Below are 15469 nucleotides of genomic sequence, written 5' to 3' on the forward strand. Positions count from 1 at the left end.
GATATCCAGAAACAACTGAAGTAGCATATAAAAATAGTTAACTGATGGAAATAATCTTATTATAAATCTGGTGCTTAACTACATTTTTTTATGTTAGGATAGAAAGGATTTCCTTTTACCTAGTTCTCATTATCTAAACATGTCATATTTTGAGTTAGGTGTGTATTCCCCCTCTGTTGTAAGTGGAAAGTAATTGTGCAAAACAACTCATGGCACTAGAGGAAGAGCATGTGAGCCTGTCTCCCTGTATTCATAAAAATGAAGCCCAGAGATTTAGCTTATTCTAAAAGCCTAATTTGTAAAATCACTAAAATTAGATTAGACAAATTTTGGTTTGCATGTCAGAGAAATATGAAGTAGAGCTTTTGACATCATGTTATCCACCACACATCCTGCTTGTCTAATGAAGCAGCAAAATTTCAAGCTTCCCATCAACCACTCAGGAATCCAAGCACTGGCATTTTGGATGGTAAGGTTCAGATATGGAATTAAAAAAAAAATATTCACGTTGCTTTATTTCATTACCTTACTCATCTGATACACAGCACTGTCACAGAAACTTACCTTTTCTCCTGCTGGGAAAATATAAATGTAATAGTTCCTGCTGTCCCGTGGAGCTTGTTGAAGACATCAGCTTTCATTCCATGGAACTAAGCATGCACTAGTAACATTGCCTTGCAAAGGCTGATAATAACTAAACGGAGCAGACTTTTCACTTTTACTTTGATATGCAAATAGCTGTTGCAGTCTCAAAGAGGAGGCAGAAAATGAAGAGGTTGTCTGGAAGGGGAATTATTTGTGTGATGATATGAAACTACATTTGTGTATTGCTGAGAGTCAGTGTTTTTTCTACAAATGGCCCTTATATTTCCAAAGCCATTCTTGCACTCCAGGAATAAATAAAAATTGGCCATCTCTGTGTCAGACTGTGGCCTCAAAAAGCATGTCGGGAAGCAGGGGTAAGGGGGAGGGAGGGGGGAACAAAACAAAACAAACAAACCAAAAAAAAACCCAGAAGATGACCTATTCAAGAACTAAATATGAAATTCATTATGGTCATAGACATAAAGTGCTTTACCTTAGAGACATTTTTAACTAAAAGTGCAGAAATTTGAGAAAACAGAAACTCCAAGGCCTTTTTACATTATAACAATTACAGTTTTTTCTGAGTTACAACAATATGAAAGAATATTGCCATTACAGAATAAAACAAAAAAATGAATATCCCCCTAATAGACAGGACACAGGACATCTGAGCTGTCAAACGTTCACCAGAGAGGAAAGATCTTCCCCTACTTTCTTCAGGTCTTCTCAATTTGTATATCTGTAAAAGGAAGAATTATATGAAAAATAGCAAATTACATGCTATTGGATTTACAAATTACAATAGCAAATGAAATCACAGAACATTTCGTGGTGTTGGGACTATTTCCTAGACTTTGGAAGTACTAACATTTTTTCTTTCATTGTCAAAACTAAAGATCTAAAATTAAATTAATTAAAAGGTCAAATAGAAAAAGCATATGATCATGGTAGTAAACAAAGTGCTAGTTCAAACACACTGGTGGAAAATGCTCTCCAGGAAATAGAGTGAAATTGCTGTGTCTCAGGTCCCCTGCTGTTTTAAAATCTGCTTTTCAAGATTTCCAGATATATTCAGTGCTCTATCTGTCTGTTGGTATCCCTAGCAGCATTCCCTTGGGCCCTAAGTCTTTGATTTGGATATCTATACCTGCAGGACCAGCAGGTTTAGCTTTGTGTATGTTTACTACAGTAAAACGTAGCAGGGAAGGATTCAGGATGTAATTAATATAAGTGCTTTAGAAGTTAGCAAGAACATGAAAGAAAAACCTCAATAACTTCACCCTTACTAACTTCACCGTACTGTGGTTCCATACCACAGTATGTTTAAGAGATTTAACAGGTTTGGTCATTTATCTCACTCATGCTTTGCTAAGACAGAATCTCATGCCTTGAGACTTGCGTAAGTGGCCATGATGAGTTAAGTTCTCCCTCCCTATTGCTGTCAGCATTGCTTCAGTTCTGCTGGCACAACAGTTTCTGTAGCAAAAGTGTGATCTAGAGGAAAGACTAATTTGGATTGTTATGTATCTCCACATTACATTTTCCTTCACATAGCTTTTCTTTTTAAAATTAGTTATCTCATATAAGTCCCAGTATACAATGAGTTATGATAATGATTTTGTAAGAAAGAGAATGAGAGGCTATAATTCTCGTGAAGGCTCTATCTGTTGAAACAAGTGACTAAACAAACCAGCCATGAATCAAGGCTCTGATGACCACGGATGATTTATGCTGTGTGCAATTTACTACTATTTTCCCCTTTATTATTTGTACTTACATTTCAGCTCTTTGCCTTCAAAAGAAGCATCTCTGTAGTCATGTGTATCTGTATCTTTTGACAGCTCTTTAAACAAAAGACATACATGCAGATAACAGTCAGCATAGCTTAAAGTTTTCGTGTAGTAATAAATCTTAATTAACAGCTGCTATCTCAGGCCATCCAGGAACTATGTGACTTAAATACATATCAGGAGAAGAGACTAACACTAGATGTTGTGTCCATTTGGGGCAAGTATTCTTAAGAGAGGTTTTCTTAGGAAAACCCCCAACTGCCAGTATGAGCTAACTTTCACACAGCAGTTTAATTTGAAGTGGTCTCCCAATAAAACCATAAAACAAATTTAAAACAAACAAACAAAACAAACATCAACCCCCCAAAAATAACAACCAACCAAACAACACCCCCCAAAATAACCCAACAAAATAACCCCAAACAACCAGGCAAGAGCCATCATTAGAGAAGCCTGAATGATTTTATTCTCTTCTCTCACCCTGTAAATATTAACTCTCTCCACCCTTTCCTCCATTTCTTACCGTCATGATGGTACTGGCCATTCAGTGAGCTTTGCTTTTAGCAAGTAGCATCAGTACCTCAACATGAGGAAAAGTAAACTGTTACGGAAGCTAAAGCTTCTTCCTGTGTTTCAACACAGCCAAATGCTCTGCCCTCAGTGTTGTGACAAACACCCCCAAATGTATACCATGATACATAGTGTGAAAACACAGGATGATGCCACTGTGGCTCAAACTGCAGCATAGAATTTGCACACCAGGATGTGCTGCCATCCTGCAGTACACATTCCAGGTAGTATGTCCCATCCTATCACAGACTTCCCGAAACACAGCACACCACTGTCCTTTTCTTGTGCATATCAGAACTGCATCTACTCCTGGAACAAGTATGCTTTTATTTCACATTTTCCTTTGAAGAGGTTAACATAGTAATGAAAAGCCATTCTTCAACTGTAACTTCTAGTTGAATTTATAGTTACAAATTGAAAGTAGAAAGCAAAGTGAAAGCTGAATGTAAATTGCATTTGGTTGACACCATTTACACAGTCAATTCTCAAGCAATTATTTCCACAAGAATCACAGTCAGTTGGGTTTATGCCATATGAACATACCTGCTGTTGCTGAATTAGCCACAGGTGTTCTGTGGTCCTTATTTACTCTAGCTGAAAGAAAACAAGAATTATCACAATGAAAACAAAATACTTATTTTCGATCTAATGGGGGTTTAACCACACTGGTGGGAAGGGCACGCTTAGCTTAGTGTAAACACTGCTTCTCAAAAGACTCAATTTTCTCAAAGACTAACATATATTCTTCAGTTCCCCCAGCTTATCAGTTTCCTTTCCAATTTCCTTTCCTTGTTCCTAAGTCAGAACTCCATTGATACACTGACATCACTGGAAAATATTTGTTCAAATGGTTTTCCATGCTATATATTCACCCAGAATTTGAATGGATTGGGCAACAGGGAACAAGAATGGGATCACCTTCTCAGTGCTTTCTGAGTGAGGAAAAAGGCTGTTTTTCAGGGAGGTTCTGTTCCTAAAAAGTCACTTGTCCAGTCATATAGGACAGCCTGGGTTTTAAAAAAAAAACCTGTTGCTACTACTTTAGCTTCTGAATCAACTAGTCATTTGGCACGGGCAGATATATAACATAATCATGATAATCATATACATCATGACATATATACATGTATGTATACACACCAACAATAAATATTACTCAAGCAATGTAGGAAACTTCTGACCCTCACTGAAATCCCCAGTGGGAATCTTCTGAGAAGTCAACAATTTTGCTGTCCTTTCTTCCACTTTCATGTTCTGCTCCTATTCCTGTCATGATGTTAGGACAAGTATGTTCTTATACATGCAGGGTTATCTACAGGCCTTCTGCAGCCTGCTAATATCACCTGCAAGCCTGTTAAGCTTATGAGCACTTTGCCCAGGACACATTTCCATAGCACCAAGACAGGAGATGAGTTTGAACAAACAAAAACAAACAAACAATACCCCACAAAAAAGCACTCTAGTGCCCTGTCTGCTCCATCAAAAGGAGCATGACCAAGAGGTCAAAGGAGCTGATTCTGCCCCTTCTACTTCCCTCATGAGACCCCACCTGCAGTGCTGCATGCAGTTCTGGGGTCCCTAACACAAGATGGATGTGGACCTGCTCAAGTGAGGCCAGAGGAGACCATGAAGATGATCGGAGGGCTGGAGCATCTCTCCTATGGAGACAGGACGAGAGAGCTGGGCTTGTTCAGCCTGGAGAAGAAAAGGCTCCAGGGAGACCTTTGAGCAGCCTTCCAGTACCTAAAGGAGGCCTAAAGAAATCTGGAGAGGGCATGTAGTGGAGGGGAGATTTACATTAGACATTAGGAAAACATTCTTCACTATTAGGGCAGTGAGACACTGGCACAGGTTGCCCAGAGAAGTTGAGGATATCTCATTCCTGGAAGTGTTCAAGGCAAGGTTGGACGGGGCTTGGAGCAACCTGCACTAGTGGAAGGTGTCCCTGCCTGTGGCAGGGAGGTTGGAACTAGATGATTTCTAAGGTCCCTTCCAACATAAACCGTTCTATGATTGTGTGAAGCTTTTCCAGCATGTGCATAAGCTATGCTTTGATGTTTGAACAGACTAGACACTAATCTTATTATTCTACAACATTACTCATAACAAAAATTAATAGAGATGCATGGGTAAGTGGCTTGTGAGGAGGTGAGGACCTCATCCACTCTGCTAATTTGATAGTATTTAACAAAGTAAGATAAAGAAATAAACGATGTGGTAAAAAAAAAGTCTAGTGTTTTCAGGATGAAGATCTAAGGAAGACTTGTGTTATCCCACCTTTGCAAGGATGAATTAACAGAACAGATTTATAATAGCTGAGGTACACTAAATGAATAATTTGAATACCTTTTCTCATGCAGAACATAAAGAGAGGCACTGATCCAGAGATGGCAGTCACAATGACAAATGCCCCAACAAACCGTCTGCTCTCAGTCCACAGAACAGTATCAGCTGAATCTTCGAGAAAAACAAGTGGGGGAAGATATTACATACTTCCATAAACTTCTCCCTTTTCCTTTTATTTTCACCATATAAGCAGTTTGGACATGATAACAACACTTTAGATTGTGTCTAAGGTGAGATGCGATGGTACACTTGATCATATTTCATCCCAATCAAGATAAAAACAGAACATATTAATATTAACCTTTGTTTCCTGCATTCCATGTGATAGTGCCTTTGATTCCCATTAAGAATCCTGTATGTCACCAAGGTACAAAATGTTATATCCAGCTTAGTTTCCTGTCAGTACTGCAGGATGGAGCTGACTGAGAAAGAGAACAGAGAGTCTCTTTTGTGTGGTAAAGCTCTTAATGCAAAGTGTAAGTGGTCTCCTTGAATCCCAGAGGCATTTCTTGTTAAAACCAAACTTGCCTGCTCACCACTTATTGAAAGGGTGACTTGGCTTTCTCACTCTAAGCTGCCAGTTTCCACCCCTTGCCAGTCCCAGAAAGTGTGCCAGCAGAGGCATCTTTAAAACTGCATGTGAACAGGACCAGGAAAATGAACTGACCAAGTTGCAGTCTGACAAAAAGAAACACTGTTTTTCAGTTGGATCAGGTTTCCTGTCTGGTAGAAAGCTTGGGCAAGCATATCAGGGTAGAGTGAAGAAATTAAAAGAGTAACCAAAACCAAAAGCAGTAGGGGTGGTGCCCAGTTAAAAAGTCTAGTGAGAAATTCTATTAGTCATCTCCATTCATGCATCTTCCTTCAATCCAGACTTTATGAGGGAACAAAAGAAAGAAAAGTCTATGTACAGTTTGTGAAATGTAAGTATGCTCAAATCAAAGGTTGTGGTGGTGGGAAAAGACCATATTGTTCAAATTAATTTGAGTTATCAGCAAAACAGAACATTCTTGGAAGGGATGTTTAATTTATATGGGAGGCTTTCAAGGCTCTAAGCTATATGCTTTTCAAATAATAGACCCTTCTTAACGCTCAAGACTCAATTTTCACATAACCGTAGATCCCGCAAAATTCCTCTCCCTGAACTCTTTCTACACATGTATGATTAACATGTTGATATAGTGTAAGTGTACACTAGTAGCAAAACTTAATAGCATAGTATTTCTTTCTAGCCTTTGAAAATTAGGTAGGACAGAGAAACTAATCATGGCTGATTTAACAGGGACAAAATGATATGAAGTGTATTACCACAAATGAAATCTAGAAATGTTACCTGTTATGTGTAAAACAGCAGATGTATTTTCTTGCAGCTCTTTATTCCAGAATATACAGTAAAAAATCTCATCAATTCTACTTTTGATGGTAAGGGTGCTTGTCACGCGATACAGCTGGTCACTTCCAGTTTCATAACTCGTGTTCGCCTTATCAGTCAAATCTTCATATTCTCTGTTTTGCCATATCACTTCAGCTTGTGGGTGTCCTTCTGACTGACACGTCAGCTTCCATTTGTTGTCTCCTGTGCTCACTACTCTTTGCGTTATAGTCCTATAGGGAGCTAAACAAACGGAAGACAATGATTACTGGTTGGAAGCCAGAAGAACAGCATGTGTTAGCATGACACCTTTTCACCTTTTCTTTATCCTCAGCCCCTAGGTCAAGTTTCTGTACATCAGCTTGGATCTTGTAAATAATACTCGACAGGAAAAGTAAATATCACTACTATGTGTCTCCATAGTAACTGGAGGTACACGATGTATTATGAGTTTAACACTGTTTAGAAAATTGTATCAGCTTTCTGGTCTTTGTCCTGTCTAAATGGTTTTGCAACACCATTCCTCACATGTCATTACAGAAAACAAAGGACAGAACATGGATTCCACCTAGACAGAAACACAAGTTATACAGAATATGGATTCAACCTAGATAAACCTACAAAGTTATACAGCTGCACAAGGGCTATGAGGTGGCTCATGTCTCTGACGAAGTTTCTTTAAATGCTAAGCCAGACTTGTCTTCCTTCGGGGATTCTTCTGAAATATTTTAGCCATACCAGTAGCATTGAACCTCCTGCAGCAGCACACTCACCCTTTACTTTCAGATTGATTGTCTTGTAGTCAGCTCCCCTGTAGCCAATAATGCACTGGTAAAACCCTGCATCTCTGAGCTTCACATCAGAGATCTGAAGGAGAGACTGTCCCAGTTTCAGATTCTCTTTCAACAATCTTATTCTTCCCTTAAAGTCACTGTGCTGACCTCTGAAGTCTTCCTCTCCTTTGAGAAGTATGTAAACCTGCTTCTTCAACTCATCTTTCTTTTCCCACCTGACACTTAAATCTTTAAACTTTAACTTCCCATTCACTGGAAATGTGCATTCCATGGTCACATTGTTCCCATGTTCCACAATGTAGAGTGACTGGGGAGCTTCAACTGTGAATAAAGCTGGAAAACAAAATTTGGAAGAAAACATATTTTTTCAATTTTAGGCCTAATTTTCAAAGTCATGTCTTTCTATACACGCAGGACATTTTAAGGACCAAAAGTATTTGCCCTGTTCAGAAAAGTTAAACATTTTTGCATGCACTTGCCGAAGATTGGTACAAAATAGGCTATTTACAACTGCAGACCCCTGCTTTGCACACAAAGCACTGAGATGCTGTACTAAAAGTAGGTGACTGTGCCTGCACAGCCCCTCAGCCGTTGTTTTCAGGACACTGTAACAGCCAATTGCTAGTGCCTCAGATGGGAATGTTCTGGTCATATAAATGTCAACTGTTTTTACACACAGTATTAAAGAACACGTGACAATTCTCAGGTTTGAGAGTGCCAACAAAACCTTTGTGTAATGCAAATTGTACCTTGCCAGAAATAGTGCCTATGTGAAGCACCAATGGGGATTTCAACCTGGCCCTGTACCAAAGCACACGTACTAAGCACACATACTTAGTTTAATGTAAAAGCATGCTAAGACCCTCTTATTTTAAACATTAAGGAAAAAAAAACAACAAAAATGCTGGTATCTGAAGGAAAACTGAGGAATTAAAATTTCTGTACTTATACATGGAAAGGAAACATAGAGTTCTACTGCTTCTTATGACTCAACCTCTTACCATTTAGGAAATGCCAGTAGAATAAAAATATATACAAAAGCAAAAGCTTTTCCATGATGTAGGTAGAACCTAAAATGATAAAATAATAGACAAACATAAATATCTGCTCATTTTGTAACTTGCACTGCAAAATACACTTTTCAGTCATTCCACACAAGGAACTGGACAGAAGGCACTGAATTCCAGCTGAAAACATGACAAAATCGCACCTTTAACTACAGCAGATGATCAGGCAGAAAGTTTGCTGTGTGGGTACATGCAGGAAGAACAACTAATTTTATGCGCTTGGTTGTGGCAAAATACATGCTTTATCACTATCTGTCAGTAAATAAGTACTCACAAATGCCCAATTATTCCCCTAAACTAGCAGGGAGTATTGCTCCTGCTAGGAGAAGAATGGAGGAGTTTTCTGTACGCATTCAATGGAAGAAATAGAACTTAATTCTTCCCTGCCTGTTTGCCTCACTTTAACATGTCAGTAAGTTTCATAACTCCTGGTCTCCTAGTATTTATCACAGGGCTCATGGTCATGTGCTGTGAACAGAATTCATGTGGTAATGAATTACTTAATGAGTATTTACACAATAGTCCCTTTGTAAAACAGTGACAAAGTCAGCCTAGAAACAAAATCTGTTTTCTAGAATTCCTGCTGCTTTACCTCTGAATATGTAAATTATTTCAGTTTTCTGTCAGAAGTTTTTCCCCTTTTTACTGACACTTTATTTTATACTCCTACACAACACTTTAACATTGTAAAACACTGACTAATGACAATTCATACAGTTAACCTTCACACGCCCACTGCACTTGCTAAGTGTGTATTTAAAGTCAGAGCAATACTAGTATCAAACACTGCCATCATTTTTCAATTTACTGTCAAGAAAAATTCAAACTTGCTGGAATGGAAGCCTTCCATGACAGGCACCCGTAGAACTTTATCTAGATGAAGTCCTCATTTTGGGTACCCAAACAACCACAGCAATAAGGAAACATTGCCTTCAACTGTTTTCTAGTCATAGTTTCAGCATTGCATATGAAATTGGGCAACCGTAATAGCAGCCATGCTTCCTAACTGATAAAATTCTATCTGGACTGTGACTCTTACCATTTTTTCTACAACATTTTGTCTTTCTCTCTCTGATTGTCAACTTCAAGATGATAATAAAGTAACAATATGGTCCTTAATCGTAAGACACATGTACCTTTATACTGTTGTGGCTTAAGGGAATTGGACTCCGCCTAAGAGTTCGATTCAAGCTGCTTTTATCCTCAAATTGCTGCTGCCTGATCCCAGTAGGTTTGCAGAAGGCAATACAAAGAGCTAAGAAAGGGAGTAAATCTAATACAGTTTTTATGCAGGCATGAGCAATTTAAAAAGGATGTTTGGCTAACAGGGACAGAAATTGCAAAGATCCTCACAGTGAAAGATTTGTTTCATTGATAAATAAATCACAGGCTTCTTAATGTGGATAGGTACCCAATTCACTCCTTAGTCACAAGTGATGTTTTTAAAAGCACTAGCAAGCTGCTGCCTAATCCTGTGGGTACCTGAGAGTTTCTGGAGATATGTACATATATGTACATATGATATGTCCATCATGATTCCAGTCTGAGTAACAAGCAGTCCACAGCACCAACCAAGCACCAAAGTAAAACTGCTCAAACAAAGCAGAGGCATACTTATCTCACAAATGTGCTCTCATCATGCTTACTCTAGAGGCAGAAGAGCAAGCCACTGAGACTAATGGGCGTAGGTGCATACTTCCCTGCGGTCCCCATGAAAGAAAGACCAGAGTTTTAGCATGCTCAGGCCCAAAATACTATTTTTTTTTGTAGTAGAGGCTGTACCTGAGAGACTGCTCAGAACAAATGGCATGTGAACTACAATCACATAAAGATACCCAAAACCAGGAGTGCAACCCCTACACCATTTTTGTCAGGAAATCTGAATGTCGGTATGAACTCCAGGAGAGGTTCTGATTAACTCCTGGAAGACACATGACAACAAGTAAGTTTTTACAATTCTAAGACCCATGCTTGTATCCTGCAATTGCTGAACTCTAATTTGCACACTTTCTTCCACTGTAGAGAAAAGCACGCCTTACTACACACAAAAGAAGGACGGCTATTACTTACAAAATCTCTCAAGACGGGGAAAGTTGGCTGCTGTACTCAATTTTTCACTTTCAGAGAGAAAAATAGTAGGTCCAGGTCAAATCCAGATGCGCATAAAGAAACCTGCTGCAATAACCATTACAGACCCTTCTGTTTCACCCCGAGCAGAAGGATTCTTTGGCTGGATTGGCTGAAGCAGGTCGAGACATAGATGGCAATCAAAGACCTTTTCCAAAGCTGCAATCTTATCATGTTTTGTACAGAACCTACCTTGATGTCCCTTCTCTTCTGCCAGCTTCTGACATCTATGCAAACACAGTTCTATAAAAGCAAAAAGATATTCACTGGGAAAAAAAGTTTTTCAGTATTGCTGCTGTATGTTTACCTCACAATAAAATGAAGAAGGCAGGAAAACCAGAACTATTTGCCCCAAAACTTCTTGTGACAGAACTTAAATGTTGATATAACTCCACCCACTTCTTTAGGACACTTCCCCATTACTGGAAAATTCCCCACTACGGAAAATTCTTTATTGCTAACAGTGGTTTGCTTTAACCAGAGACAGAAATGTTGGGAAAATCAGTACATAAAATGTCACAGGCATTTTAAGAAACGTGTCAGCTGATCAAAGATATATGTGAGCAACAATCCTTGGAACAACAGCAGCAAGAAGTCACCCATCTACACAAACTCAGGGTCCCTGCAGTATTAATCTCAGCCAGTGACAAACAGGTGCTAACAGTGACTAAAATTATCTACACAATTCACTCACATCTGCAATTAGTGTATTGCAGACTCATATATATTATATATATTATATATATATTATACTCATGTATAAATGAGTATTACCCACCCTTCTACAGTAAGAATGACATTATCTCCCCAAGATTTTAGCACAATGAAAGCCCCTTGCCCTGCTGCTGCGTAGTGCAAGGAGTTGTTAAGCCTATGCATTAGCTTAGCAAAAAATGAAGAGCACTCTCTTTTTCTTGATTCTAGAAGCCATTCCAGAATACAGAAAAAAACCCCAAATATTAGAAGCCAAAGGATATACTTACATTAACTTGAGGACTGCAGTGGCATAACCTAGTCAACAGCACAAAATACAACTTTAAACATATGTTTCAGTGTAAGTTCACCTACTTACATTGTCTTCGCGTATCTCAAAAAAGGGTTGACGTTCTCAGAAGAGCTGAAATTCTGTGAAATGACCACTTAAAAGTGTTCAGGAAGTAATTTCTTCTTGCACTTGGCAGGCCACTCACAGTACCTGTCATGGAAACAAAAACACGTAATGCACAAAACTGGTAAGAGTTAACCTTTTTGCTCCGTTTGTGGGAGTAACATGGAGACAGTGGTGTATGAAGTTGCTGAACGTAGCATTTAGGTTCTAATAATCTGAACCACCTTAGCAGGTTGAGTGGGTGGATTTCTGCAATAGGTGACACTGATGAAACACTAGTTTCTGCTGATTTCTTCCACGGTTAAAAACAGGTTTAGTGATATTTTCCTCAGAAAAAAAGGAACAACAAAAGGAAACTGAAATACATTTGTAAAACAGTCACTGTGAGACCACAGAAGCCACTGATGTAGCTAGCTTTTGATGCTGTGAATTTAGTTTCCTCTTTTTAATGTCTTGCCTGATGTCACAGGGTTACTCTTTACATGAAAGCATTCAGTAGAAAATAAAAGACATGGGCAGATTATTGGTTTGGTTGGTTTTCTTCTGTTCTTGGGGGGCTTGTATATGTATACGCACACACACGTCTGTGCACACGTGTTGTTTGTTTTACCTCTCTTCTGCAACAGATTTCCCAGCCAAAAACGTCGGTCTCGCCTGTCACCGGTTGCTCTTAAGCAAAACGCTTGGAGCAGCGCTCAGGGAGCAGGCTCCCGGAGGGGCTGCGGCCGCTGACCCTGACGGCCGAAGGAGCTGCGTGCGGAGCCGGGAGAGGCTCCAGCGGCCGGCAGCACCTAGCTAGGTGAGCCCGGGGCCGGTCGCCTCCCCGTCCCCGGGGGGGAAGCACTCGCTCCCGCAGAGGGGGACTCCGGGGGTGGTGGGCAGAGACCCTCCCGCTGGTCCCCAGCCCTGCTCCCCCCTACCTGGCGGACCCCGAGCTGCGGACCGCGGCTCCTGGCGGCTGCTCCCAGCGGCGGCCCCCGGGGCGGCCGATGGGGACGTGTGGAGCGGCGGCTCCGCCTCAGCTCGCTCCGCCGCCACCGCTGATCCGGTGCAGGGGACGCCGAGCAGGGCTTTCCGCTACCGCTTCCCCCGCGGATCTGTGGGCTGCTGCAGCGCCAGGAACTGCTGCGGCGCCCAGCTCCCGGCCTCGCGTTCACCGACGGCTGAGCCCCGCGGACCAGGCAGCTCTCCCGGGACACTACTGCCGAAAGACGCTGGCTTTCGGAAACCAAACCGAAGCCTAATGGCTGCTTTGCTTCTCCGGAATTTGTATTTCGCTTTTGTTTTTTAAAGAAAGCTTGTGTCATGTGTACCCTTGGCTTGCATAATACGATCTACTTTAGTGGAGAAAGATGTGTGTCAAAAGGCTGGAAATCTGAGATGCTTAGGGGAGGAACCGAAGGTTCCAAAGGGAAAGAAACACATCTAAGTGATTTTGGGAGTAACAAGTTTGAGGCAATAGAGGGATAAGTGGATAAAAAGGACCAGTTGCAGATGAATAGTTGCTGGTTGACGCACTTTGCTATGCCTGTGCCCAGTTAGTGCAATCTATCCTCTCTTCTTGTTAAATTGCTTTCTGACTGTTTTCATGGGTGAGTGATTCATTTTTCTTCTTTTATTGTTTTGGGGGGGAGGTATACTGGCGTCTGCCAGAAGCTGCGGTTAAGCCATGGGTCACAGGACCTATTTGCCCATGGTGCAGCAACTAGACACTGAAGTGAGTGGACTTCAGTGCCAGCAACAGGAGCAAAACCTCAGCTGTAGAAGCTCCTGTGTCTGCAGTGGCAGCAGCTGGAGTGGGAGCACGGGGCAGAGGGACCCAGTGCCTGATGCTGGCAGCTGCGGAGGCCTGGGTGACACCAAGCACCAGCCCCTGGCATGTGGGGCATGGGGATCAAAGGCCTTTATTCTCAAAGTCTGGATCAAGAGGGTATGTGAGTGTGAGCAGAGATCCAGCTGGAGAAGCTGGAACTTGCGTGTGGTGGCCTGGGATACATAGCTGGTACGTATGGTGATGGTGGTCTCTGTAGGCAAGAACACACGAGATGGAACCCTACTGCGCAGACCAAGGGCGTCACAGGCAGCTGCTGGAGAGATCATGGGCCTGGGGAGTCTCTAAGGGAAAGACCCCTTGGAGCTGTGGGTATGCATATTCTCTAAGGCAGAGACCATGAGGGTTTGGTACCTGAGGAGCAAGAGAGTTGGGGGGGGGGGGGGGGGGGATGTTTATGCACACAAGGCAGGTGTGAGTACAGCAACTGGAGAGGGGCTGCAGATCTCATGGGCTCATGTGTCTACAAGCTAGGCTAGGAGACTGAGATCCAGGTGCAGCTACTGCACAGTCTGAATGGCTGAGCACAGTGGCAGGAGGAATCTACCATGTACATAGGTAAATACATTGCCACCAGCAGACTTCTGTCCTGCTCAGCCAGAGGAACAGGATGAAGCTGTTGATGCTGTTTGGGCAAGTACTCTATGTGTCTGTCTGTGTCATCTGTTTGGTTGGCCTTATACATATATGTATGTATGCAGTGTGATGTATACATGAGTTCTGCGTGTGTGTGTGTGTGTGTGCCTAAGGGGAATACATGCTCAGCTTATACTTGCTGGATCTGTGGGCAAGAGGCTGTGGCAGCCCCACTTCCCTTGGACTGTCAAATCTGCTTGATGCCCCTGATATACAGAACTGTTCCATTCAGTCAGAATGACAGCACCAACTGCTATTCCTATTCTCTGAGTGCTGGGTACCTTTCAAAACAAAAGACAGAGCTAAATTTGGAATGCAATAGCTGGAATGCTTCACTGTGTTCTGCTATATGATTTGAACATCATTTATAGACTTACCTGCAAATTTACTACTGAATTTACACAGCAAAACTACTACTTGTAGTTGAAAATTATGTAATATTGTCTGTGCAGAAATTCATCTTCTCACCTTTGTTCCTGTTGTTGGCCTGCTGACTTCATGCTTAATGTTTATATCAACCTTAATATACACCCTGCTCTGTTACTGGTATAGAGTTTTAGTTGCACTTTATTGCTGAATCTGACATTAGAGACAAGTCTGAGTGTCTGCAATGCATGACTTACTGACTCTAGTTCCATTTTACATACAGAAATGGAATATGGAAACATTTTCTGTATTGGAAACTAAATGAAGCTTGCACAAAGTAGAATTGCATCCTTCCTGAGGCTTCTGGAGCACAGCAAAGCAGCTTTGGATAGCCGTATCACCTGCTTTTAAACAAGTACCTCAACAGAACTGTAGAAACAGGTGCATTTACCCTCAGTATGCTGAAGGAGAAATTAAACTATGCTTAATGACATATACATTTAAAGTGCTGTTTATGGCCAAAGGGGAAACAGCGCTTATATATAAAACTAAGAATTTTTTGCTGTCAATCATAACAAGCCTGCATGTGTCTACACCACATAATTGTGTTAATCATAAAATCATAAAATCATAGAATAGTTTAGGTTGGGAGGGACCTTAAAGATCACCCAGTTCCAACCCCTTTGCCACAGGCAGGGGACATCTTCCATAGACCAGGTTGCTCTGAGGCTCATGAAAAGGTAACAGAAGTAAAAGAGAAGAGCCATAGAAAACTTATCACTTAGCAAAACTGCTGCCAGAGACTAGTCAAATAACACCAGGCTGCAGGCAGGTCAAGAAAAGCTCAAATAGAGCAAGCTGAAAAACCTGAGGCCTT

At 41.2% G+C, this 15469-nt stretch overlaps 1 protein-coding gene across 4 annotated transcripts; it reads right to left on the minus strand.

Moving 5' to 3' along the window:
- Positions 1-1026: 1026 nt before the first annotated feature.
- On the minus strand, positions 1027-12977 carry LOC136004954 (programmed cell death 1 ligand 1-like). 4 transcript variants are annotated; one of them, XM_065661976.1, is made up of 10 exons: positions 12680-12977; positions 11724-11846; positions 10844-10894; positions 8459-8527; positions 7437-7790; positions 6625-6906; positions 5292-5402; positions 3489-3539; positions 2363-2428; positions 1027-1324 (listed from the first exon to the last, which is right to left on the minus strand). In XM_065661976.1, the coding sequence occupies exons 4-10, from the start codon at positions 8511-8513 to the stop codon at positions 1302-1304; spliced, it is 942 nt and encodes a 313-aa protein (XP_065518048.1). In that variant the 5' UTR covers positions 8514-8527; positions 10844-10894; positions 11724-11846; positions 12680-12977; the 3' UTR covers positions 1027-1301. The 4 variants fall into 4 exon arrangements, with proteins under 4 accessions (XP_065518048.1, XP_065518049.1, XP_065518051.1 ...); XM_065661977.1 differs by lacking the exon at positions 12680-12977 and adding an exon at positions 11984-12075; XM_065661979.1 differs by lacking the exon at positions 8459-8527 and having other exon boundaries at positions 12680-12970.
- Positions 12978-15469: the final 2492 nt, after the last annotated feature.

Source organism: Lathamus discolor, chromosome Z, assembly GCF_037157495.1.
Source record: "Lathamus discolor isolate bLatDis1 chromosome Z, bLatDis1.hap1, whole genome shotgun sequence".
Taxonomy (NCBI): Eukaryota; Metazoa; Chordata; class Aves; order Psittaciformes; family Psittacidae; genus Lathamus; species Lathamus discolor.